Here is a 26,227-nt window from a genome sequence, read left to right as displayed (position 1 = left end):
GGGAAAAGAAGACCTGAAAATATCCCCTTATACTGTCACTTATACATAATTATTTTAATAGTTTGCGTTTTATACTGTCTGCTGTCCGTCGAAATTGTATGTGTATTGACTGAGTCTTAAAGTCTCGATTTAAAGATTTCATTGACAGCTTTGTCTGTATATTTAAATCCGTCATACTTAATCTTATTTCGTAAATACCAGACTGGCGACCTAAAGACGGCCGTCGCAATCATTTTGTCGTCGTCATATGTTGCAACTCCAGTCTTCATTGAATAATAGCTTTTTTTGCAGTGAATATTTTCTTTGTTTTTAAGATGGTCTTTAGTGTTTGATTTGCTAATTGAATTGTACTGCTTTCTAAAAAAAAATTTGTTTTTCTGTCTTTTGTTTGCAGGTCTGGCATGTAATTTAAATGTTTTTGTTTTGACTTAGTATTGCGTCAGATTGGGGTTGTGTTAAATATTAACCTATAGCTAATCTCTCTTTCTTTGGGTGTTATTTGCTTCTAATGTAAGTTTCTGAAGGTGTCGCTTATATCTATTGTATTGTACTCTCTGGCCCATTTATTCCTATGGTATAGAGGGGTTGCTTGTTGCTTGACCAGGATGTCCAATATATTTTTGGACTTTTCTGCAATGATGTTGCTGTTTCCTTTAGATATTTTAAATATTTTTCTGTAGAAGTTCCCTCCATAATGTGGTGTCATGATATTAACTTTGAGGATATTCTTTATTTTAAGCCCTATATAGTATTGAGCCAATGGGTGGATGTTTGGTTCAATCCTAATTCTGTCTAAGTGTTTTAACCTAATGGCATTGATTTTTGTATGTATATCGTGTAGCCCTCTACTGCCATTTAGCTTGCTTTGTATTAAAGTTTTGTTGCTAATGTTTCTAATTGTGTTTTTAAAGAAGTCCCTAATTTACTTGTTCGTTGCTTTTATGAATCTGTTAGGTATCGTATAATTTGTTGCCATGAATATTATTTTTGGTATGACATATCTGTTAACTATAGCGGCTCTGGCGAAAATCGTTGTGTTAATATTTTTGTATTTTTTAAGGCTTGATTCGATTTTCTCGGTCAGCTTTAGCCAGGTAGCATTGTCTTTAATATTGTTGTCGCCTGTATAGGTTATTCCGTAAAATTTTAGTTTGTCCACCACTGTGTTGTCTGTATTGTAGTCGTCGTTGCCTTCCCATTGTCCTGCTCCCATAACCTTCGATTTGTCCGTGTTGATTTTCCGCCACTGGCTTTGCCGAAGTCGATAAATCTTTCCATTACTATCTTTATGGCTTTCTCAGATTGAAGTATAAAATTTTAGACAAAACCAATGCTCATCAATCCCTGCCGATTGATTAAATTTCAACGGTTTTGAATCAGTTCATTTTTGAGTTTTGTTAATATTACGGGTTTTCTATTTTAAAATATTAATAGTAAAATATAACAGTAATAAAAAGTAGCTGTAGTAAATAGAGTTGTTTGAATACTTTTATTGTTTAATGTCAAAACTTATTACATATGTATTTTATTCATATTTGTATGTCTCAGTTGTTTATTAACTTTTTGGAGTGTAATAGCGGCTTGTTTCCCTTTTTATTTCGAACTTCTACATGGGAAGTAACTTGCAGATTCTAGTGTAACCAACTATATTTTTTCAGCGTTGTATTGTGCTTAAAACAATTTCATGTTATGTATTTCGTTAGCTTAATGATAGCGAACTCCACCCCCCTCCCATCTTTTACGTCACAAAAAGACAGATCCTCCCGCTTGAAATTATGTCATGTCTTAGCTTTAACCCCCCCCCCCCCCATCAATATGGCAGCTATTTGTGTTCAGTAATATTGACCGAGCTCGTTTAACAAAGAGTATATTAATCAAATTTTAATTTACTAAAAACATTTTGTGTAATACGCAAAAAAAAAACCGGATACATTTCGGTTTCTATTTATTTAATGCAAAAGTATGACGTCACATTATCTGAACCTCGCACCCGTCTCCGTCGTAACACTTCTTTACACAAATAAGACCGCTTCCCCCACTTCTCTTAAGTTTGAAATAATTTATCAACGACCCCTTGACAAAAAGTTAACTAAACAATACCGCTATACACATATACACAAAGGTATAAAGTAGTTAATACATTTACAAAAACAAATGTTTGAATAAACATTTTTCACATTGTATAAATTAATTAAACAACAACAAAAAAAACAAACATAATACAAACAACTACATTAACACGAGAATGCTATTTTTAACGTTTAGTAAAGATCATAAGTAAGTTGTGATGGTTGAAACTGTGGTTGTATATTGCTCGCTAGAGGGCTCTGTCTGTTTGCAACAAAGATGGCCGCAGCTCTTGCTGAGGTAGTGTTTGCAAAGCGTCACCAGTGCGCACCGGAAATGACGCCATAACAGGAAGTAGAAGACCGAGTTCAGCGCGGCGTTTGCTATGACGAAAGTGTCAACAAGGGCAGAAACTCTAATGTCTCGAGTGCTCTCCGCTTTGTAAATCTGATAATAAAATGTACGTTGTTTTCATTGTAATGAAGAATATTAAATCAGTTTTAAATGAAAAACAAATCACTCTTCAAGAAATAGTAATTGCTAACTTTGTTCAGAGGCGTACGACTAGCTTTCAATTTTGCGCCCCACCCCCAATATATATTTTTTATATTTATAATTCAAATCTGCAGATAAAATGAGCTTTTCATTTTTTAACCCATTTAGGCGCCCATAATGTCAGCGCCCGAAGACGCCTCTGACTTTGTGAACAATCATTAGGCAATGTTGGTTAAAAATTTATATATTATGGACATAAAACAATTCAAATAACTACCTCTACAGCCCATTTCCCAGATTAATGACCACAAAATGTGTCAATACATCTCAATCTCCAGTCTCAACGCATGCTTCTAACATTGGAATTCGTTGTTTATGGTTTATTAGATTGTGATGGTTTATATTTTGCTGCACAGTGATTTTTTGTGCTTTGTTTAAATTGTGCTATTTTATGTTTTGTTAGATAGTACTGTTTTATGTTTTGTTAGATAGTACTATTTTATGCTTTAAAGATTGTGCTGTTTTATATCTAGTTAGATTGTGCTGTTTTATGCTTTACCGGATTGTGCTTTTATATTTTGTTAGATAGTGCTGTTTTATGTTTTGTTAGAAAGTACTGTTTTATGTTTTGTTAGATTGTTCTGTTTTATATTTTGTTAGATTGTGCTGTTTTATATAATTTATAGAGTATGCTGTTTTATATTTTGTTAGATTTTGCCTTTATATTTTGTAGGGTGTGTATCGAATAAACTCATCAAAAATTAAAAGCTAACACCTGATCGAGACAAATAGAACATACATAGAACACACATAGAACACACATAGAACACACATAGAACACACATAGAACACACACAGAACAGACATAGAACACACATAGAACACACATAGAACACACATAGAACACACATAGAACACACATAGAACACACATAGAACATACATAGAACACACATAGAACACACTCATATTCACACACAGTCATAGTTTTAGTGTTAGTTTCCATTATTATTGAGTTTACCTACTGGAACTCCACTTCAACTTATATGTATTAAAACGAACCACAACCAATATATATTAAGGTATATATGAAGTTTACCTTTGGAAGACGTATGATGTAATATATTTATTCTTCTTCTTTGCTCTTAATTTTTAATGTTGAAAAAGAACGAGCCTTGTCTGCCAGAGGGTTTGAACTTGAGACTGTTTCGAATTTATCAACCATGAGCTTTTGCCGACTCGACCATGCTTCCATCACAATTAAGGATACGTGTCAAGTGAGTGGTTATGCGCCATTGAGGCCATTGACTCCGATTTCAGCCTGCTTTTCTTTTTGGATTTGATTTCATTGCCTTTGTCCAACCAAGAACAAACTACAAGGTAGCAGTCGTTTGATTTTGGAGTTGACTCTCCTAGAAGAGTGGCTGTCCCCAGCTAACGAGCCTCATCTGCCCGAAGGTTTGAACTCGAGACTTTTCGGTTTAGCAACCATGAGCTTTATGATGTAATATATGTATTAAGATATATATTTAGTTTACCGTAGGAAGATATATGATGTAATATATGTATTAAGATATATAAGAAGTTTACCGTAGGAAGACGTATGATGTAATAGGTCCCAGGCACGAGCCAGCAGACGGTATACCAGCAGGTGAGACCAACTGTCAGCCTGATGAGACCCTCATCACGTGACGGCAGGGGCGTGGTCCCTAGGGGAGCAGGAAAATAGTTTGTTGTTACTGTCGTCAACTTCCGTTAGTTCAAACCATAAAAACGTTGAAGAAGTTACAGTGTAACAAAATAGTTTTTCTTGTTTACTCTTCTCATTTGAGGTTAGTTTATTCTATCAAAACATTGAAGAAGTTACAGTGTAACAAAATAGTTTTTCTTGTTTACTCTTCTCATTTGAGGTTAGTTTATTCTATCAAAACATTGAAGAAGTTACAGTGTAACAAAATAGTTTTTCTTGTTTACTCTTCTCATTTGAGGTTAGTTTTGCATAAAAGTACAGTATTGTGTACTCTAATTTATATCAGATCCATCTATCAAAATATTGTTGAAGTTATAGAAGGATGAAATAATTTCCTAGCTTTGCACAGAGGTATTTACTGTCGTGAATTACTGTTTGTTCTATCTATAAAAAATATTGTGCGTGCATCGGCTTTATACAGGAGTATAAAGTACTTTTTCTCTTATTCTACAAAGACTGAAAAAAGAAACTTTATTATTTTTAATTAAATGAGGCGCGCCACTTATGCAAAAGTACAAGGACGAAAAATTAAGCCCCGTCACTTTTGCCAGTTTCATTTTAATGAACGCACGCAAGCTTGATCTGTTTCTGATGCCTAGACTTTTGAATGTTTAAATACACGCCATAAAAACAGCCCTTTATCCTCCTCTAGGATTACGTAAAGTTTACGGCAATGACGTTTTGAAATTACCAAAACAAAATCTATTTCCTCAGCAGCTGATAGATAAATCACATCGTGGGCCTAAATAGTCATTTCTATATTGATATGTACTTATGCTTTTAACCTTTACTTTGTGGTATAGCTTATTATTTAAATTAAAATTTGTACAAGAAAGGATTTTCTTTCAGTCATTCATTGAGGGATGAGGATGGGGCGCTGACTCCTGAAGTACGTTCACCCCTTTCACCTATGAAAAAAAAATTATAAAGAAAAATATTTACTATAACCAGTGTCCCCCCCCCCCCCATCCGGGATTTCAAATGATCCCCCCTTCACCCAGCAGAAACAATCTTGAAAGAAACATGGTACAGCTCTGACCAAAACACCTAACAGTTCGATACACAACGATTAAATATCTAGTCCGAAAGCTAAGGCATTGTACGGCTAAGCCAGCAGTTAACAAACATCTCAAGGCTAACCGTGCCGTTAGAGTCTATCTAAACAACCCCAAGGTTTGCAAAGATCAAAAGTTATGTGTCCCCATCTCCCTGGTCCTGTGTTTACTTAACACGGTACTCTGAGGGCAGAGGCGTAGCGACCCTTCCCGGCGCCCGGGGACAAACTTTCGATTTGCACCCCCCTCGAACTTTTCATTTGCAACCCCCCCTCAAACTTTCGATTTGCACCCTCTCTGGAACTTTTCATTTGCACCCCCCTCAAACGTTCAATTTGGCGCACCCCCCCCCTTAAGGTCGGCGCCCGGGGACATATGTCCCCCCCCCCCCCACCTCGCTACGCCTCTGTCTCAGGGTTAACGTCCAAGTATAACGATAATTTTTAGCCCCACGCAGTTGTGTAACTTAGAACATAAATATCAGTTACAATTTAAAAACAAATATAGTTTTCACGATGTAAAATCCGCCATCTTGGCTGGTTTACTGTTTTTGTTGATACAAACTGTAGCGCCCGAGTCGTAAATAAAGAGATAGCTCTTGTGTTTATTATTGAGAGATACACATTACTAAGAAAATAATGTTGACAATGTACTTCTAATTTATTTTTCTGGCCAGTAAAAGTTCGTCTGTTTTAAAATTATTAATTTGAGTGCGGGTACTTGATTGTGATTGCGGATGTTTATTACACGTTATAATTGGTCTCAGTGAGGGTTACATTATGCTTTATTCAACATAGCCCTTACATTAAACCAAACCGTACTTTATTACCTTACTCTAACCGTAATCCTAAGCATGCAGTGAGACTGTTAAAGGGGGTCTCCAAACTACGGCCCGCGGGCCGGATGCGGCCCGCGAGGTCTTCTCATCCGGCCCGCGGAGATATTTTTGTCCACGGAAAAAACATTTGTTGGTAATGGCTGAGGAACTTTGCCCAGAAAAATCAAAGACATGCCTGGAAGAAACTGGCCCCCGAGCTGAAATTTGATAGTTAATGAGGCCCTCAGGCTGAAAATTTTGGAGACCCCTGCTCTAGCTGATTAAAAGCATAATATTAAGAACTAAAAATTGGAGCTCGTGTCGCGTAGTTCAGGAGAAAGTAAATAAGCTAAAATGGTTATCTACCATTAACAATGTAAAAATGTAATTATAACAGTTTTGTGTAGAAAGTTATAGTGCCTAATTCTTCTGTGACAAGTTACAAAATAAGGCTACAGGTAAAACAAGAAAAGAACTAGTTGTGTTGACTATTACGGAGAGCTATTTTCACTTTTTCAACCTTTGCTAATATATATATATATATATATATATATATATATATATATATATATATATATATATATATATATATATATATATATATATATATATATATATATCAGTGGCGTAGCAAGGTCGGGTGTCACCCGGTGCGGCACTTAATGGTGTCACCTCCCAGAGGCGTAGCGATCCTTCTCGGGGACAAACTTTCAAGTTTTCGATTTGCACCCCCCCCCCATCAAACTTTCGATTTGCACCCCCCCCCTCAAGTTTTCGATTTGCACCCCCCCTTCAAACTTTAGATTTGCACCCCCCTCAAGTGTTTATCTGTAAATTTTGCTATTTTTTGCCTTGGTGTCACCCCCCTAAATGGTGTCACCCGGTGCGGTCAGCACCCCCCGCCCCCCCCCCCCCCCCCCCTTCGCTACGCCCCTGATATATATATATATATATATATATATATATATATATATATATATATATATATATATATATACAATTGTGTGTCTTTAAAGCACTCTAAGAATGTAAGTTTTAGAACCTCTGAAATGTAGGGGTACATGAAGGCTACGCTCCCATTGGCTAAAATACAACAATAGTGATTTGACATTGACGGTGTTGATACAAATTCTCATTCCCGGATATTTTACCCATTTGACCGACATTACCAGGGACATCTCGACTTACAGGTAAACGTGACATTTTTGTCTGGGTTACACCTGATAAGTAAACAATATCACGTGATGTATTTGGTAGACCTGCTTTAATTACCCTGGTTAGCCCGGAACTGTGGAACGATTCTTGGCGGGCAAGAAATAATTAGTCTTTGTATTCAGCTTACCGTGTTATTACTAGCATACTAGGGTCATTATTTTACTGAAATTGTGTATTATTATATTATATTGTATGTTATAGTGTATTCAAGGGCGGTATTATAACTCGTTTATGCTGATTGTATGTGAAACAACGGGCTTTCATGAATAAAGCGTTAAGAGTGTGTGTGTGTGAGGGGGGGGGGTGTAGTGGGTGTAAAACAATATGGTTATAATGTCCGGTTACTGTATTACTTCTAGGGCATTGTTAGAATTTTCTTTGGATTTAGGTTTAAATTTCAATGGCTTATTGTTAATTGCTATAGTTCTTAAGTGTAATTGTAGGGAATTATAATAAATAATATGAATGAACACATGACAAAATAACACAGTTTTAACCATAAGTGCAACAACTAAGCCTGTGAATCTAATCATTTTATATAGTGTGCGTTATAGCATATGCTTTTCCTCAGCCTATGTATAAGAATTTGAACATGTTTGGGTCCAACTAAACACATGAAAGATTGACACCTACAGCACGTCACTAATTGGATCAACCAGCACCAGGCCACGCCCCATCGGTACATGTACTCTCCATGGGAGTAGGAAAGAGACAATATCTACTTCCATGGCTAGGGGCCAGATGTTTATTGATCACAACCTTAACAGTACCATTTTATGACTCAATGCCTCTAGCAAATAATTGGTCGATTCTAAGATCACCTAGTAGTACGTTTGAAATCTTCCATCAAAAGTGCTAGTACTCTTGGCTGTTTTAATACAAACGTCGTTTGCTCCCTATACGTTATAACGTAGCTTAATTTTAGGCTGATGAAGTAGAGTTTATTTGTTTCTGTGACCCATATAAAGGGATAGTGTGGTCAGCACATGCCCAACCACCATAACTTTCCTTAACATGAATTAGGTACCCATCAGAGTTGTGTGGACTCAGGGACGTTCTACTGACTTGAACCCGGATTCGAACTCGAGTCTTCCAAGTCTATTTTACTTCACATATAAACATTTGAGATGTTCTATGGCAACGGACAATTCAACTGCCAGTGGAAGTAGAGATCCTCCAGAGAAAATGGAAATGGATTGGCCACACACTCAGGAAGCTTGTATCCAGCATAACAAGACATGCCCTCACCTGGAATCCACAAGGCAGGAGGAAGAGAGGCAGACCAAGAAAGACCTGGAGACGTGACCTGGAAGAAGACACCAAGAAGATTGGATACACCTGGGGACAGTTGGAGAAACTAGCCCTGGACAGAGACGTCTGGAAAGCTCTTGTCAGCGGTCTATGTCCCAGTAGGGACGACAGGCAAACATGACATGACATGATAAACATTTGAGCAGCCTAAGAATTGCAACCAGATAACCAATGTTTTATATTTATATTTATTGGTCCCACCCCCCTTCAGTTATTTACACTACAGGAACTATGCATTTTTTGGGTATTTTATAATACTGTGGCATGCAAGAGGTAGAGTTAGTAAAGGGCGACAATTATTACTGGGCGTGGTCGTGTGACGGAGCGTACAACCGCTATCACGAATGTTCACAGTTCGGATCCCGTACATCAGGGCAGATGAGGATCGTTAGCTGAGGACATCAACACATCTAGGAGAGGAAAACTAAATACTCAAACAACTGCTGGTTGAAGTTGTGCTTGGGTTGACATAGGTTATGGAAACGAATCTCAAAAGAAAAGTAAATCTAAAATAAGTAAACAGGCAATGGCGCCTAACATGCAGGTACGTAATACTTAATTGTGATGGCAAACATGTCCTCTAATGCAAAAAAAAGCATAATAAAAATAAATCGGAAATCGCTCAAAAGTTGATATGGATCTACAAATTTGATATAATACTTATATATGAAATTTCATCAACCTAGCTATAAAGGTATTCAAGTTATCGTGTTTACGGACACACAGATACACACACAGACAGACACAGACAGACAGACACACACACACACACATACACACACAGACATACGGACAAGATTACATAATTATGTTTTTTGCATGATTACTATACTTTCTTTATACTTCGTATTTACGAGAAAGTAAAAATACTAAGCCCCCTATTTGATCGAAGGGCTCGCCTCTGGATCTCACTACAGTACATTTGATACTCCTTAAACAAACGAGCCGTGAGACGCTAGCGAGTGTACACAATCTCGCGAGATTCTCGTCCAAGTCACGGGAAGTTTACACTAGATGGTGACGTTTGTAACCGTTTCTAGACGTGAGATGGCCTTGAATAATAATTTATTTTACTTGTTGGCTGGGTTATTAGGTTAAGAAAATATATCGGTGAAAAACATTTTTTTTTAAAAGGGATTCGTATGAAATAACCAAATTATTGTATATGCATACAGTAATTATTTAAAAGAAAATCTTTATAATAACAATCTTTTAAAGGCATTAAACTGAGCAAATAAAGCAAGCTGGTGCTTAGCTAAAAAAAAAATTGTTTACAATATATTGAAACAATTTCAAGATGAGATAATAAGTAAAACCCATTATTGTCAGCATTAAACGAATGGTTTGGTAAATTGTAAATGATACTGTCTTTAAAAAATACCATACAGCTCTAGTTGTAAAGGAACTCGTCCATTCCGTTTCGATTTGATACATTTGATGCTATCAACATTAAATACGGTCAAATATCTTTCCAAAAACTATTACGAGTAAGATCATTTTAATTCCTTAATCCTACAAGCTCTGTATGACTCCACGCAGCTATTATTAATATATTAATTTTTACCATTATCCTAATCAAAAATCACAGGCACCAACGTACTAGATTAAAATTGAAAAAAAAAAGGTTTTACTTTTTAAATAACGTTTAAAAATAAATACAACTTTGCTTTCTTGACTAATAATAAGTGACCGAATATCAAGGATCTGGTACCTTATAACGGAAATGTTTTTAAAAAAATCTGACCATTTTCCGCCGGGAGCGAGCACTGGCGAGTGTTTGATCGCCTTAAGGCGAACAGCGTCCAGGCGAACCACACATTCATGGCCAGGACGACCATGAAGGGCAGGACAAAGTTCAAGGTCACGGTCACGTACAGGGTGTACACGCTGCTCAGGTGGGTCGCCTGGGTCTGGTTGTCTACGTCACATCCGCCGTCGTGCGTGACGTAGGTGAACTCGTCCACCATCTGGGGCAGGATGACCAGGACTCCTAGCGCAAGGAACACCAGGCTGACCTTGAGGGCGAACCGCGTCTTTCTGATGGAGGGATTTAAAGAAGTACGTCAAAACGTCGGGGATTTTGAAAAAGTACACACTTTAAAATTATCAATGTAAACATTAGGGCATTGATAGATTGTGCGGTGTGTTGACTGTGGAAGGAGTAGGTTGCGAATGGCAATCGGAAAACTGCGCAGACGGAAAAAAACAACTGCTCAAACAGAAAATTTCGTAACGAATTAAACTAATACACTTTAATTTGGCCTAATTTCGTTGAAATATGTTTTATCATGCTACAATGTACATGTAGTCATTATTTAAAAGTGTCGTTAAATGCTCGATTTAAGAAAACAAAAACGTCATTGCGCTCTTTTTTGTGCGCAGTTTCCCGTTTTCCATTGCGCTGTTTTCCGTTGCGCAACTTTCAGTTCATCATTCAAACAAATAGATTTAAAAAAAAAGAAAAACAAATCAACAAGCGCACCTGTATTTTTCCATAAGGAACGGCTTTGTTATGGACAGGGTCCTCTCCACTGTGACGGAGATGATGACGTAAGCGGAAGTAAAACGACAAAAGAACCAGACACAGTTACAGACGCTGGACAGCCAGATGACGACGATGCCAGTCAGACGGAATGATGACGTCAACATGGATGATATCATGAACAAGCCGTCATATACACCTGGAGGAATAAAGGTGTTAACATTTAAGATGAATTAGCGGTTAGCAAATCAGAGGCAAAACATATAGTATACCAATGAATTACATTATTGAATTTGAACTGTATAAATTACTTCCCATGTATACAAATAAAAAAATCAAGGGAGTGAATCCTAAACCGTTTTATCCATCCGCTTTTGACAAATAGAAATTATCGTTGGCACATTAAAAATGAAAAATATTAGCTGCTATTAAGTTTCAACCTTGATAATACGTTTATTGAAAACAAATGTATAAGGATTTTAGAAAATACGTTTTTAAAATTTATTTTTGGTACATTATTTAAAATAGAATACTGTTAGCTTTATTTAACAATTTATTTATTTTTTAAAAAAGATTCTCGATTCAAGACAGTTTGCAATAAGCACCAATCTCGGACACTAAGCAATTTAAATAAAACAACTAAAGAATTTTGTTTAATGAAAGTAGGCTACAAGTAAATCTGTATCAGTCCTCACAAGCCGATGGTGAAAACTGTAATACTAAAGCAAACACACACAACTGACGCTGTAAATTACATGTCTGAAGCAAAAAAAAAAAAAAAAAAAAAAAAAAAAAAAAAAAAAAAAAAAAAAATAAATAAATAAAAAATAAATAAAGAATTTTGTTTTGCAATACGCAGCCGCACCTAACCATTCCCAAGATTTCAAATTGCAATTTAATTAAATATTAAGTACTCAAGTTTATTAAAATGAAAATGAGAAACCTTGTATTATGTACAAGTATTTTACCTAAGAATGTTTTGTAGTGATAACGATTACCTAAGAATGTAAGTTAAGGGGGGGGGGGATATTACCTTAGAACGTAAAACGAGGTGGGAGGGGGGTAAAGATAAACTAAGAATGTAAAGTGGGGGTAAAGATTAGCTAAGAATGTAAGGTAGAGGTAAAGATTTCCTAATAATGTAAGATAGGGGTAAAGATTACCAAAAATGTATTGTGGGGGTAAAGATTACTTAAGAATGTAAGATGAGGTAAAGATTTCCTAAGAATGTAACATGGAGTAAAGATTACCTAAGAATGTAGTATGGGGTAAAGATTACCTAAGAATGTAGGATGGGGTAAAGATTACCTAAAAATGTAAGATGTGGTAAAGATTTCCTAAGAATGTAAGATGGGGAAAGATTTCCTAAAAATTTAAGGTAAGGGAAAGATTACCTAAGAAATAAGGTGGGGGTAAAGGTTACCTAAGAATGTAAGGTGGGGGAAAGATTACCTAATAATGTAAGATAGGGGAAAGATTACCTAAGAATGTAAGGTGGAGTAAAGATTACTATAGAATGTAAGATGATTTAAAGATTACCTAAGAATGCAAGATAGGGTAAAGATTACCTAAGAGTGTAAGATAGGGTAAAGATTACATAAGAATTTAAGATGGGGAAAGATTACCTAAGAATATAAGATGGGGGAAAGATTACCTAAAAATGTAAGATGGGGGAAAGATTACCTAAAAATGTAAGATGTGGTAAAGATTACCTAAAATGTAAGATAGGGTAAAGATTACCTAAGAATGTAAGGTAAACACTCGTTGACGACCGCATGCGTCTGGATGACGTCACACCGACGGATATCAACGCACCTAATAACCCGATGACGCTGAGTGACATTTGGACGACAGCAATGACGTTCAGGTAAAATCTGGGATCTTCCTTCCAGAAGTTTCAAGAGGAAGGATCAAAAGAAATAATTAAAAGAAAGGTATCAAATGTTCCTTACAGAAGTTACAAGATGAAAAAATTAAAAGAGACAATTAAAATAAAAGTATCGAATCTTCCTTACAGAAGTTTCAAGTTGGAAAAAATAAAATAAATAATTAAAAGAAAAGTATCGAATCTTCATACAGAAGTTTCAAGATAAAAAAAAAATAAAAGAAATAATTAAAAGAAAAGTATCGAATCTTCCTTGCAGAAGTTTCAAGATAAAAAAATTAAAAGAGACAATTAAAAGAAAGGTATCGAATCAGCTTTTAACAATTCATTAAAATAGTATGACATAACATGAGCATATTGTAAAGTGAAGCATTTACCTGTAAATTCACGCATCGACCCAATCGGTACATAAAATACAACATAATTTACACCAGGAGAAAAAAAATAATAACTATTATTTCACATAACATAATTATTTCACGTGATAATTTAAAATCATCATCGCGCACAAACACGAACATTTGAACAAAAGTGATCGCAGCTGGACTAGAAACACGATACGTACGTTAGTCATAACAAAAATATTTTTTATTTGACTTAGTTATTACATCGTTCTATAATAATGTTACGTTTAAATTTTATGCACATTGCTAAATATAGTTAAATCGTTACATGAAAGAAAGAGCATGGAAATATAAGCCAGATGTTTTAGAGTAGAGCTGTTGCTAACGACTCCTGCGTATGAAATTAGATCAATGTAATTAAATTAGATGCATTTCCTTACAGGTTCTCAAACTGTTTTATAAGCGTTAAATAGAGAAAATAGGAACATATTCAAAAATAGAAAATTCAAAATTTCTATAATAACATGGTTTTAATTTCTTATGTTGGCATATGGTTTTTGCTTTTCAAACTAATAAATTTAAGCTTTTTTGGTTTATACCAAACAGTCCATGGTGCAGATGCAGTAGAGTTTATATTTCTCTGACCATGACATATAGAGGATCAGCACTAGAGGTAATTTATAAAGGGGGGGGGGGGGGGCTGGACGTTTTCAGACAAGAGGCTTTCGGGCATTTGTCGCATTCGGGCAGGTGTCCATTCGGGCATTTGTCGCATTCGGGCAGGTGTCCATTCGGGCATTTGTCCCGTTCGGGTAGGTGTCGATTCGGGCAAGTGTGCATTCGGGCAAGTGTGCATTCGGGCATTTGTTCCGTTCGGGCATTCGTCCCATTCGGGCAAGTTTCCATTCGGGCAAGTGTCCATACTAGAAAACGGCATTCGGGCAAGTGTCCATTCGGGCAAGTGTCTTTCGGGAATTTGTTGTAGACCCGTAGAAAGGTAAGGTGTTAGAGCATTACATTATTATTCTTAGGAAAAGAATACTAGGAAAACTTCTAAGATACTAAGCATTCCTAATCTACAAGCGACTTAGAGAATAAACAATTAATTAACATATGTCAATGACCCTTGAAACTTGTTAAATAGATTGTCACTGGTAGCAGATTTCTGTGATATTATTTCTCTATTAGTACACAGAAAGTAAGTGCTAATGGTGTTAGTTAAATGTACATGGATCCAGCAGATTTCTGTGATATCATTTCTCTATTAGTACACAGAAAGTAAGGGCTAATTGAGTTAGTTAAATATACATGGATCCAGCAGATTTCTGTGATATCATTTATCTATTAGTACACAGAAAGTAAGGGCTAATGGTGTTAGTTAAATGAATATGGATCTTACAGGAAAACTCTCAGCTTCACAGTGTTAAGTATTATTATTATTCTGCCGTTGAACTGATTGTGTTTAATTATACTAATTAATTCATGTTCTAATCTAGACACAGCCTGCTGTGAAGATAAATTGTGTGTCTGATTGTTGGTGGCGGATAATACAACAGCTGTTGGTATTCGAGTCATGGTTTTGTTAGTTATAAACTTTATACAGAAATGCATGGGTTCTCAAAGTGATAAGGGGGGATGGGGTGTGGGGGGGGGGGGGGGTTAAAATTGTGGCACTAACGCAATGCTTGAAAATTCAACTTTTAGTGACTAACGCAATGGGTGCTAACCCATTGTGTCATACCTACCTCAATGATTGTCTAACCATCGTGTCACAACTAACTTATATGTTGGTTACTCATCGTGTCACAACTAACTTATATGTTGGTTACTCATCGTGTCACAACTAACTTATATGTTGGTTACTCATCGTGTCACAACTAACTTATATGTTGGTTACTCATCGTGTCACAACTAACTTATATGTTGGTTACTCATCGTGTCACAACTAACTTATATGTTGGTTACTCATCGTGTCACAACTAACGTATATGTTGGTTACTCGTTGTGTCACAACTACCTCATATGTTGGTTACTCATTGTGTCACAACTACCTCATATGTTGGTTACTCATTGTGTCACAACTACCTCATATGTTGGTTACTCATTGTTTCACAACTACCTCATATGTTGGTTACTCATCGTGTGACAACTAACGTATATGTTGGTTACTCATTGTGTCACAACTACCTCATATGTTGGTTACTCATTGTGTCACAACTAACGTATATGTTGGTTACTCGTTGTGTCACAACTAACGTATATGTTGGTTACTCATTGTGTCACAACTACCTCATATGTTGGTTACTCATTGTGTCACAACTACCTCATATGTTGGTTACTCATTGTGTCACAACTACCTCATATGTTGGTTACTCATCGTGTGACAACTAACGTATATGTTGGTTACTCATTGTGTCGCAACTACCTCATATGTTGGTTACTCATTGTGTCACAACTACCTCATATGTTGGTTACTCATCGTGTGACAACTAACGTATATGTTGGTTACTCATTGTGTCACAACTAACGTATATGTTGGTTACTCATTGTGTCACAACTAACGTATATGTTGGTTACTCATCGTGTGACAACTAACTTATATGTTGGTTACTCATTGTGTCACAACTAACGTATATGTTGGTTACTCATTGTGTCACAACTTACATATAGATTGGTTACTCATTGTGTCACAACTAACGTATATGTTGGTTACTCATTGTGTCACAACTAGGGACTAAACTCATGACACAAGCAACAGATAAAAAAAATATTGACACCTTACTTTACAGAAAACTAACATTAGAACTAGCATTAGAACTACAGTGCTATAACTTCGTGTAGATCAATATTAATCCGGTTAAAATGCCGATTCTGGATACAAATCCTTTTTCGATGACATTTTCCGGTTAAATTTGAAGTTGAGGTGGTGATTTTGGTTTCGGTTTAGAGAAAAAAGACAACACTATCAACCTAGCGCCTGGTATTTCTCCTTCAACGGGCCATTTATCTAGCAATGTATATAGATCTAATTTGGTTTTAATTTTTTCTAATTGGTATCGGTGGCCTATGTTATTTTAATTGTGTCGGATTTTTAGCTTTTTAGTTATTTCTTTGCTTTGTCACTAATATCGTTCAACGTGTAGTAAAGCACATTGTGTTTTGACCATTAACTACTTTTTAAATTTTTTTTTTTCTAAACAAGTATAACACTACAAATATATATATGCCTATAATTCACGTGAAACGGGTACCCATGGCTAGAAGACAAGATAGCCAACGTAGAGCCATCGCATTATATCACAATTTTGGAATTAATCCACTGCAACAGTAACAAGATATGTAGTATAACAGATGACAATGGAAATATAACAAATGACCTAGACAGTATAAAACGTCAGTTTAGTTTATACTATCAAAAGCTCTTTAACAAGGAAGATACAGAAGATGAAATACAAGAATATTATCTTAACTTTATTACACAGCAAGACTAGACATCGTTGTACCAAAGTCAGCACTACAATGAAAGAGGGGTGGGGGGGGGGGGGTTATTGTCCTTAACGACCTACTGATAGTGTTTTAAAGCAAACATTTTCAGTGGCAGCATTGGTACTGTCGAACTCACAAACTATGAATTACTGAAAAGTAGAAAATAAAACAACTAAATAGCGGCATATGATACGCCGCTGGTCGGCTCGTTTTTCTTAAAAGCTATCTTTGGTTGTTTATTTTTCAGCATATATTTTAAGGGGGGAGGCTTCGGTGAAAAAAAAAACTTTTTTAATACTCGTTAAAAAACAGTTATTTCTTTACAACTTTATTAAGATACATCCGCATATGCATTTCCACTGAAGAAATTGGTGGAAAAATCTTTGTAACTATGACAACGGCGGCGATCTTGAAAAATTAACCCCCTCGTAGGTTTTCCACCATCCATAAAATATTACATTTTAAACCCAATAAATAATGAATTCATAATCTTCTTCCATAGATTGGGGCACTCAGCTAAAAAATTTAAGTGCATATCTTCAAAATAATTTATTATGAATTTTCAAAGTTTGTGTCCGTTCAAAACACTTGATTTTGGGGAATTTTGGGGCATTAAATCTATTAAATCTTCGTTACCAAGATTTTTCCACGAATTTGTTTTAGTGGAAATGCATATGCGGATGTATCTTAATAAAGCTGTAAAGAAATAACTGTTTTCTAACAAGTATTAATTTTTTTTCCGGAGCCTTCACCGTTAATCTAGCTCTGAAGGGAGTCATCCAATAGTAACTACCTACACATCCTTGCTTTTATCAAAACACTACCATCTTAACTACCATCGACACACGACCATCACTTCTACAATCACAGCACAACCATCCCAACTTGCATCGCCATCACAACTGCTATCGTAGCACATAATAAACCTCAGTATACCACGCAGCTAAAGTCCTAGCTAAGAAACGAAAATGGTTTTCTGACCCATGCTTTTATATCTCAACATACCTGAATATATCTAATAAATAGCTGACTTTGTTAGTATTTAATTTAGAATCATTCATATTTTGACCCGATAGTTGTGTAAACGAATTTGAAAGATGACCACTCTAACATGACTTTCTATTTAACACATTTCTTTTTGATTTTATTTAATGAAAACATGGTTTAATAAAAACATAGATGAAGTATCTAATTTTATCCCAATTTGAGTAGATTGTCATCCGGATAGAATGCGATATAGGAGATTGAATATCTAAATTATAATAGGAATTAGAAAAAAACTTGACACGCAAATCGTTTTATATATAGCTGAATGCCTTTTCTAAAGAAGACTTGTCATTCACTAGCGAAAAAAATGTCCTTACTTTAAAAAAAAATTACTTTTTCATATTCTTTATTCAATCTGCAGAACAGAGAATAATTACAATTACATTTTCAGGCATGAACATTATTTGAGGAGTTTGATAATGCTGGTGGCAGTTATAGAAAATGTCAAAAAATATTCTTTATAAAAATGTCACATTTTATGAATGTTACACCACATAGTGGTAGCTTCACAAATTAAAATATCACCTCAAGTCATTCTTTATTTTTAGCTGCCTACATTAAAGCGGATGTACAATCTTTAGTTGATATGAACAAATACTTTTGGCAATGAACGCTAAACTTAATGTTTTTTTTTTTAAAATTTTTGTGATGTTTTGTGTTGCATACACACAATTATTTGGGATGTGTAATGTAACTTGTAGGAAGCGAAACTTAAAACATTGAAAAAACACGATACAGTAATTAATGCATTAAAACGTTTGGTAAAACTAGGTAGAAAGGTAAAGTTTATACATTTTAATGTTAATTACATATTGATTTGTCTTTAAAGCTATTTAAAACTACTGGCTTAATAAAGGAAGAAAAAAACAACTATTTTAAATGCACCATTGGTTGAATGGTCTAAATTCATAACATTTAAAAACATGAAATCAAATCGTGCCACTTATAGCTAGTGGGTATTGACATTAGCAGTATAGATACTATTTAGGCCCTGCTTTAAAGAGTAACTAAATAAAAAGTTGTGTAATTAGGTTAAAAAATAATGTTTCTTTCGATAATTTCTTAAGTTTAGCGCGGCACAATTAAATTGATTTTTTTATATTGTATCCATAAATAAAGAACAAATCAAACTGATCTTTATAATAGTATGAATATCCTATATATATATATATATATATATATATATATATATATATATATATATATATATATATATATATATATATATATATATATATGATAACCCCATTTAATAATATATTTTAGGTAAAATCAAAGTTTGTATTTAAAATAAGAAAAAAAAATCGTTTTCAGGATAATAAAATAAGAAATTTCAATGTCTATGCTCAAAGACCATCGCATCTAAGCAGGAAGTTAAGTTTAAAATAGATTATTTTTAATTCTTGTAAGGTTGAACTAATTTCAAACTAAATTAATTCTGGAAAATATTAGTATAAGCCTATAAAAACATTTCTAAAGAAATCTATCTATAGTTTAAATGTGTACCAGGCAAAAGGCAATACCGAAGTTTCCTCAAATAAGTCTAAGCAATAACTATTATTTGAAATCATAACTTGTGCAAACATGCCAAGCATACACTACGTGGTTTGAGTCGCAGCAAAAGGTATAAATAGTAGACAATTTTGTCATATAACTACAGCAAGTCATTCCGGAAGCCAAGGTTTGCATCACTGCTACACTTCAACTGAGAATGATTTCATTTCAAAAAGCTGGGCTGCTCTATCTGTACGCGCTGATGTGGTCAGCCCCTAATGCAAGCAGTGGTCAGCTGATTGAAGTGGACCTGAACAAAGGGTTGATATACAACACGCCAATCTACTGCTCGACTGCAGTCCCTGACTATTTCAACTGTAAGCCTTCAGCCTGCTACTGGTCAGGGTCAAGGTCAGAGTGCTGCATGTATCGTTACACACGCAGTAAGATGATTTAATTATGATTTAATTATAAATATATATATATATATATATATATATATATATATATATATATATATATATATATATATATATATATATATATATATATATATATTATGTAGTAAATAAACTTTGAACATAAAATAAATTATTTATATTTATTTACATAGCATTTTAGATAAATAATAACAATTTTTACGATCATGTATGTATAACTATGGTTATTTTCGCGTTTTTGACCGTAGTATGGCTAACCAAATCGAACATCAGGGCTATTTTTAGCTTTCATAAAAATGTAATTATTGGCATTATAACGCCAAGGGTAAACAGAGGTACAGAAAATAGTCCGAGAAAAGACAGAGCAGTTTTAATTTTAACCCAACGGGATCAGAGTTTCTTCCAGGCATCTCTTCGGGAGAAAAAAGTCTGGAAGAAACCCTGAACGGGATCCGAACCTATCATTCCACGCGGCACCAAATCGCCTCGCCTTGCATGCATAGAGTCAGACGTGTAACCACTTCTACAAAAATAGAGCGATTAGCCATATTTCTTGAAAAAATATTTTGTATTGCAATAAATCTACATGTGCCGTTTCTTTATATATTTGAGGAAAATACAGTTTTCCTAAAAGAATGGCTTAATTATTAGTGTTGAAGGGGATCGAGATTTATCTGCCAGTTGGTTTGGACTCGAGACTTTGTTCGAATTTATCAACCATGAGCTTTTTGCCGACTCGACCACGCCTCCAACACAATTAAGCGTTACGTGTCAACTGGTTATGCGCCATTGAGGCCATTGACTCCGATTTCAGCCTGCTTTTCTTTTTGGATTTGCTTCAATAGCCTTTGTCCAACCAAGAACAAATTACAAGGCAGCAGTTGTTTGATTTTGGAGTCGTCTCTCCTAGAAGAGTGGCTGTCCCCAGCTAACGAGCTTCATCTGCCCGAGGGTTCGAACTCGAGACTTTTAGCAACCATGTGCTTTACCGACTCGACCACGCCGATTTCCTGGCTGTTTTTAATTTCTGATTTCTTTCACAAAAGGTGATGGACTTACACTTGACCAATGTAAATGCAGCAATAAAGTGAACTGCCCAGTTGTGTCCACCACTACCACTACGACAACCACCACCACCCCCATCACCACCACACCACATGTGGAAACAGATCCTATCTACTGTACAGCTGCAACAGAGGCCAACAACCCTAAGCTATGCTCTAACGACGATTCATGTTTTCTCTCCTCCACGAAAAACAAGTGCTGTTTTACAGCTAGGAAAATATGTAGGTTTATAGTTTTTCAAAGTCCTTCGTTACTTTTGTTTATATAAGTGTTGTGTATACATGTTACATTATGTTTGTTTATTTACTCGTAAGCCAGGTGAAGTATTTCTATTGTTTGCATTTACCTGAATATACGTAACAACGGCGATGTAGGGAATTAACGAATAATAAAGAATAAAAACAAGTGCTGTTTTCCGCAGTGGCGTAGGCAGGGGCGGGGGGGTTAGGGGGGGGGGTCAGAATACCCCCATAGACCCCTCGGTAGATACATAAAGGTTGAGCGGGGGGTGCAAAATCGAAAGTTTGAGGCTGACGGGGGGGGGGGGGGGGGCAAATCAAAAGTTTGAGGGGGGGGGGTGCAAATCAAAAGTTTGTCCTCGGGGGCGGGGTAGGGGCGCTACGCCTCTGATATATACATTAATGATGCGGTAAAAAATTTGAACGCCCCCCCACCCACCATGAGACAATGCTGGCTACGCCACTGGTTTTCCGTCAACTTGAACGTACTGAATGTTTGAGAAGCTGTTTAAGATATCAAAATGTAGCCTAGTTGAAAATTATAAAGAAAATGTAGTTAATTTTAATGCAATTAATCTTTGTTTTATTATTACAGATTCGCAGTTATTTTTTGAAACTGAGCCAACCCTGAAACTTGATCCACAGTGCCACTGTAGCGCGGACGTTGATTGTTTGGTATTAAAAAAATAAGTAAGTTATTTAGAGCTGTCAAATAATGTATTTTCTTTTCATAGTTTAAAAATGATACATTATATAATAATTTCATATATAACTCACCTTAAATATATAAATAGACATTTTTCTTCTTGAACAAATGCTCTAGAGTGATTAAATGTTCTTTATATTTAGTATAATTCAGTGTTTTAATTTGCATTTGCTTAATTTAAAGTTATTCTATATTATTTCAAAGCGTGTGGTGATAGACAAATAAGCATAGATTACAACGAAAGTTCTCAACACTAAAAAATACTAGGTTAGTTCAGCTGTATAACTATATTAAAATTATCGTATTATTGTACTTTGTACTTTGTACTTTCAGGCGCAAAAGGACATTTCCCCGCTTTGGAATGATCAGCTCCAAGAAAAAAACTATCTTTTTAATTCAAAAGAAGCATAATATTAAATTTACACAAAAAATTACTTGTTTTGTATATTTTTTCTCCAAATGTTTCGTGCTTTAATTGGTAAAATAAATATAAAAATGCACAGACAATAAGAAATAAAACAAACTTGTTTTTTATAGTTAAAAGTTTTGATCGCTTACATGGTCTTTTACACATTTTAGAGACCAGCGATTTTATTACAGAAAACAATTTCTTTTCAAATTGTCTTATTCCACTTTTTAGTTGTTTCTTCTAAATGAAGTTGACACTAAATAGGTTACGACTAAAATAATTTCGTTTAAACTCTACCAGTGTAAGCCTACCGGTAGCTTGTGATCATTGAAAGACAGTTATCTGTTCCTACTTAGTTGGTGATCGACGCTCACGCAAGAAATCAACCATCCGTGACAAACAGTTCAACCTTGACAGTCAGTTGATCGCTTGTATCATGTTTTGTTATCTCCCCTTTCAATATTGAATATAGTAATTTTTAAATTGCATTTTTATGACTAACCTAATGTCTAATTAGATTACAAAATATATGTCTTGGAATTATCATCAAGGAAAAGTGTATCTGGAAAATTTAAACGAATTATCTGTATTAGAGTTGGGTTAAAATGCTGTTACATTACTTGCCACAAACCCATAAACCAGGGGTTCCCAACCTTTTTTTTTTACTCTAGAGCACATTCTAAAATATCGGTAGGGTGGCGGGCACCACCTATTTTAAATCGACAAACTCCTTCCAGAGGCGTAGCGACCGTTCCCGGGGACAAAACTTTCGATTTGCACCCCCCCCCCCCCCTAAAATTTTCGATTTGCACCCCCCTTTTCGATTTGCACCCCCTTTTCGATTTGCAACCCCCCCCCTCCCCTCAGACTTTCGATTTCCATCCCCTTCAACCTTTCAATAATGTTTATGAAAAAAATTCTGTCTCTGTCGAATAGTGAGAGGCGGGCACATACGAATCGTTCGGCGGGCGCCATGGCGCCCGCGGGCACGGGGTTGGGAACCCCTGCCATAGACAATGTTAACAGAGCAAAAGCTTGTAAAAAAACTTTTATTATTCCTGCAATAAATAAAATAACTAAAAAATGTGTGTAATAAAAAGCTTTTAAATACTCTAAAAATAAAAACAAAATAAAATAACATCTCAGTCTTTAAACTTCCACTGTGTAAATAATGTGTTTAGTTTTGGCTCTCTGAAAAAGTACAACACTATTGAAGATAAGGCAAACGAATTTGCTTGCATGGACATTTCAAAAGCTCTTCTCTGCCAGAAAATGGCAAGTGGTATTTTGAAGAAAATATTCTGAAAGAAACACTACACTTGGTAGGAGATAGAGGAACTCGGTATCATCTGCACTATAAACATGCATTCTAAATCAGTGGTTCTCAATTTTTTTTGGGTATCGAACGCCTCCAGTTTCATAATGCGCATTCACCAACGTTTCTTAATAGTTTTTTCGTCCACATGGACTAAATCCGATATTGAATGAAATGAGTCGTGTGTCTTGATCTCCGCCAAACTCTGAGACTGACTCACCAAATCCAAAGGATTTGGTCTAACGCAGGATAAGAACTACTGCTCTAACAGTTTGTTTTTTAATTGACAAAACAAATAACAGTAAATCATGCTATATTATATCCTCTATAGTATCTCATCTTGCCTGATAATCACATTAGTATTACAGTACTTATCCAAAAACCACCTAGATTACAACTGAGAGAAATCATCAGAAGAATATCCTGCATGCAGGGGCAAGAATTTGAGACACCCAAGGCGATGTATGTTTATTATCTCAGTTCTGCCAACATTTGAACAAAGAGGTGTCTGTTATATAGTACCCAACACTGCAAAGGATACGTATGTTATTATATACGTGTACGTTGACTCGGTGAGGTCAGTGCCGGCGCCACGTTATTTAGCGCCCTAGGCAAAAGTTATTAAAACGCCCCCTTTCACACAAATTAATTACTAAAACATATGTATAAGAGAACAATTAATTTAAAGTGATATTAATTTATTATCAGTTGCACACACGTTTGTAAGTAGACATCAAAATCAAATTTTACTTGCCTCCTTCGTCGCAAAAGTTTGTACTAATTCCTTCAATTCCAGTTTGCAAGCGTAATCACATTTTATTGAAATTGTTGCTAGATCCACGAGTCTACTTTGTACTTACAGACTTAGCCCCCCCCCCCCCTCCCCCTTAGAAAATTTTAAGTGCCCCCCCATCCTGGGGGTAAAAAGGCTGAAAAAAACCCACTGAAAAAAAGTTCTTGTAGAGTTGGGCTCTCTGCAGTCCTCCCAAGGTGAGTTCCAAAAAGAACTTACCTGTTTTAAGCTTATGTGTCTTTAGTTATAATTGTAAAATGTCTATATTGTGTGATTATGAAACGGTTTTTTGTTTTTGAAAAATAAAAGGTTATAAATGTTATAGATTCCAGCCTAAAATTGTTATATATGAATCCTTTAGGAGAGGGTGAAAAATATGAAAAGACATGTTTCATTTACGACTGAGACTGTATGTCTACTTACATTAAGTATTATAATCTGCAACGGCTACTGATATATTTGCTTTCAACTTTATAAAGCTAAAAAACCTATCAAACTATTTTGTTTAGAACTTAAGCTCTGTATTATTTTTACAATAGCAAATAATAACTTAAAGTTGTATTTATATGTAAGCGGTCAACCTAAGGTGCGGGAATTTGAAATCAATGTTAAGTTAAGCAACGAACTATCTCCCATTTGAAAATCCAAATACCAAAATTTTATTCAAGGGAAATAACTTTCACAAGAATAGGTAAATTAACTAAGTGCAACTAAGAAATGCTTGATAAACACAATAAACGCCATAAATTTTATTACGTAATAATTATAACAAATATTTTTTATTAACTATGTAATCTTGTGAAAACAATATATTTTACGTATGGAATACTTGACTGTATCTTTTGTTTGAAAGTACAAAAACGTTAGCTTTATAACAACATACTTCTATTCAATTTTGATGACCCTTTATTTAATTGTTATCTTGGCGAGATTATACATTAAAATTTTGGATCCCCGATATAAAGGGACGCCTTTCAAAAACATCAAACACGGTAACTGTGTTAGACCACGGGTCGGCAACATGCGGCTTGCAAGCCGCATGCGGCTCTTTTGATGTCAAGATGCGGCTCTCCAGCTCCTTGCACAAATATTAATAGTTATATAATTTAATTTTCAATACTCATAAAGAATATTATACAGTAAAAAAAAAACAAATTTAAACAGGATTAAAAAACTGATCAGAGAACAGTGAGAATAGGTGGAGTAGAGCGTATACAGACAGCAGACAGCCGCTTGGCCACCAGGCTCAGCATTATAGCCGTGCTGTGGACAGCCCCGTGGCGACTATTATATGCTTGCTACTGCTCAAGTGCCGACTTTTTCAAATATCGTTACATTGGATAATGTTATTTTATTTAGAAAGCATTCCTCTGCCAGTCAGTGTGCATTAAATTGACCTGAGAAACGAAGTAATTTATTTACTAGCCTCCTACGGTTGAGCCAGGTACTGGACTGTGGGGTATGAGTAGGGAGGAAGATAAGCCCTGTAAGAACCGGAGGACATAAGCAACCACTACAGTAATCAAACCGATACCCAAGCCAGTTAGTTAGTCGGAGTTTGCCGAGTTGAGGCCTGCCTGGCTGTGGGAGACACCTCCTGAGCCAGAGGTGTACGTAAAGAAAGAAAAAAAAAGTTATTGTCTTCAAAGTGGATTTGGGATTGTCCTATAGTTATAATATTTGATAACTAACTTAATCCTAGCAGAGCTAGCTAAAACAGTTTTTGTGCTAAAAATGTTTTTATATTAATTAATATTAGTTCATATTTAAAGCTATTTATTTGAAATAAAAATTCAAGTTTATTTCCCTAATC

General features: G+C 35.4%; 2 protein-coding genes across 2 annotated transcripts; one reads left to right on the top strand and one right to left on the bottom strand.

Annotated features, from left to right (window-relative positions):
- Positions 1–4,151: 4,151 nt before the first annotated feature.
- LOC131944345 (uncharacterized) lies at positions 4,152–11,509 on the bottom strand (the record flags this gene model as incomplete). The annotated part of the gene is made up of 4 exons (XM_059304900.1): positions 11,503–11,509; positions 11,192–11,390; positions 10,454–10,746; positions 4,152–4,270 (listed from the first exon to the last, which is right to left on the bottom strand). Coding segments are annotated over exons 1-4 (618 nt in total), but the record flags the coding sequence as incomplete, so codon positions are not given.
- An 8,106-nt stretch (positions 11,510–19,615) lies between these two features.
- LOC131944365 (uncharacterized) lies at positions 19,616–22,321 on the top strand. The gene is made up of 4 exons (XM_059304928.1): positions 19,616–19,890; positions 20,934–21,173; positions 21,787–21,881; positions 22,231–22,321. Exons 1-3 carry the CDS (start codon positions 19,665–19,667, stop codon positions 21,879–21,881), a joined length of 561 nt encoding a protein of 186 aa, XP_059160911.1. The 5' UTR covers positions 19,616–19,664; the 3' UTR covers positions 22,231–22,321.
- Positions 22,322–26,227: the final 3,906 nt, after the last annotated feature.

Source organism: Physella acuta, unplaced genomic scaffold, assembly GCF_028476545.2.
Source record: "Physella acuta isolate Inbredline_101_S28 unplaced genomic scaffold, ASM2847654v3 ptg000489l, whole genome shotgun sequence".
In the NCBI taxonomy this organism is placed as follows: domain Eukaryota; kingdom Metazoa; phylum Mollusca; class Gastropoda; family Physidae; genus Physella; species Physella acuta.
The sequence above is the reverse complement of the archived record's forward strand: the minus strand, read 5'-3'. Positions and strand labels throughout refer to the sequence as shown.

Bases quoted from the DNA above. Each gene is read 5' to 3' on its own strand.
- LOC131944365 (XM_059304928.1), top strand. From the start codon at position 19,665: ATGATTTCATTTCAAAAAGCTGGGCTGCTCTATCTGTACGCGCTGATG. The intron at 19,891-20,933 runs GTAAGATGATTT...CTTTCACAAAAG, and splicing joins CATGTATCGTTACACACGCA to GTGATGGACTTACACTTGAC. The intron at 21,174-21,786 runs GTAGGTTTATAG...TTATTATTACAG, and splicing joins TTTTACAGCTAGGAAAATAT to ATTCGCAGTTATTTTTTGAA.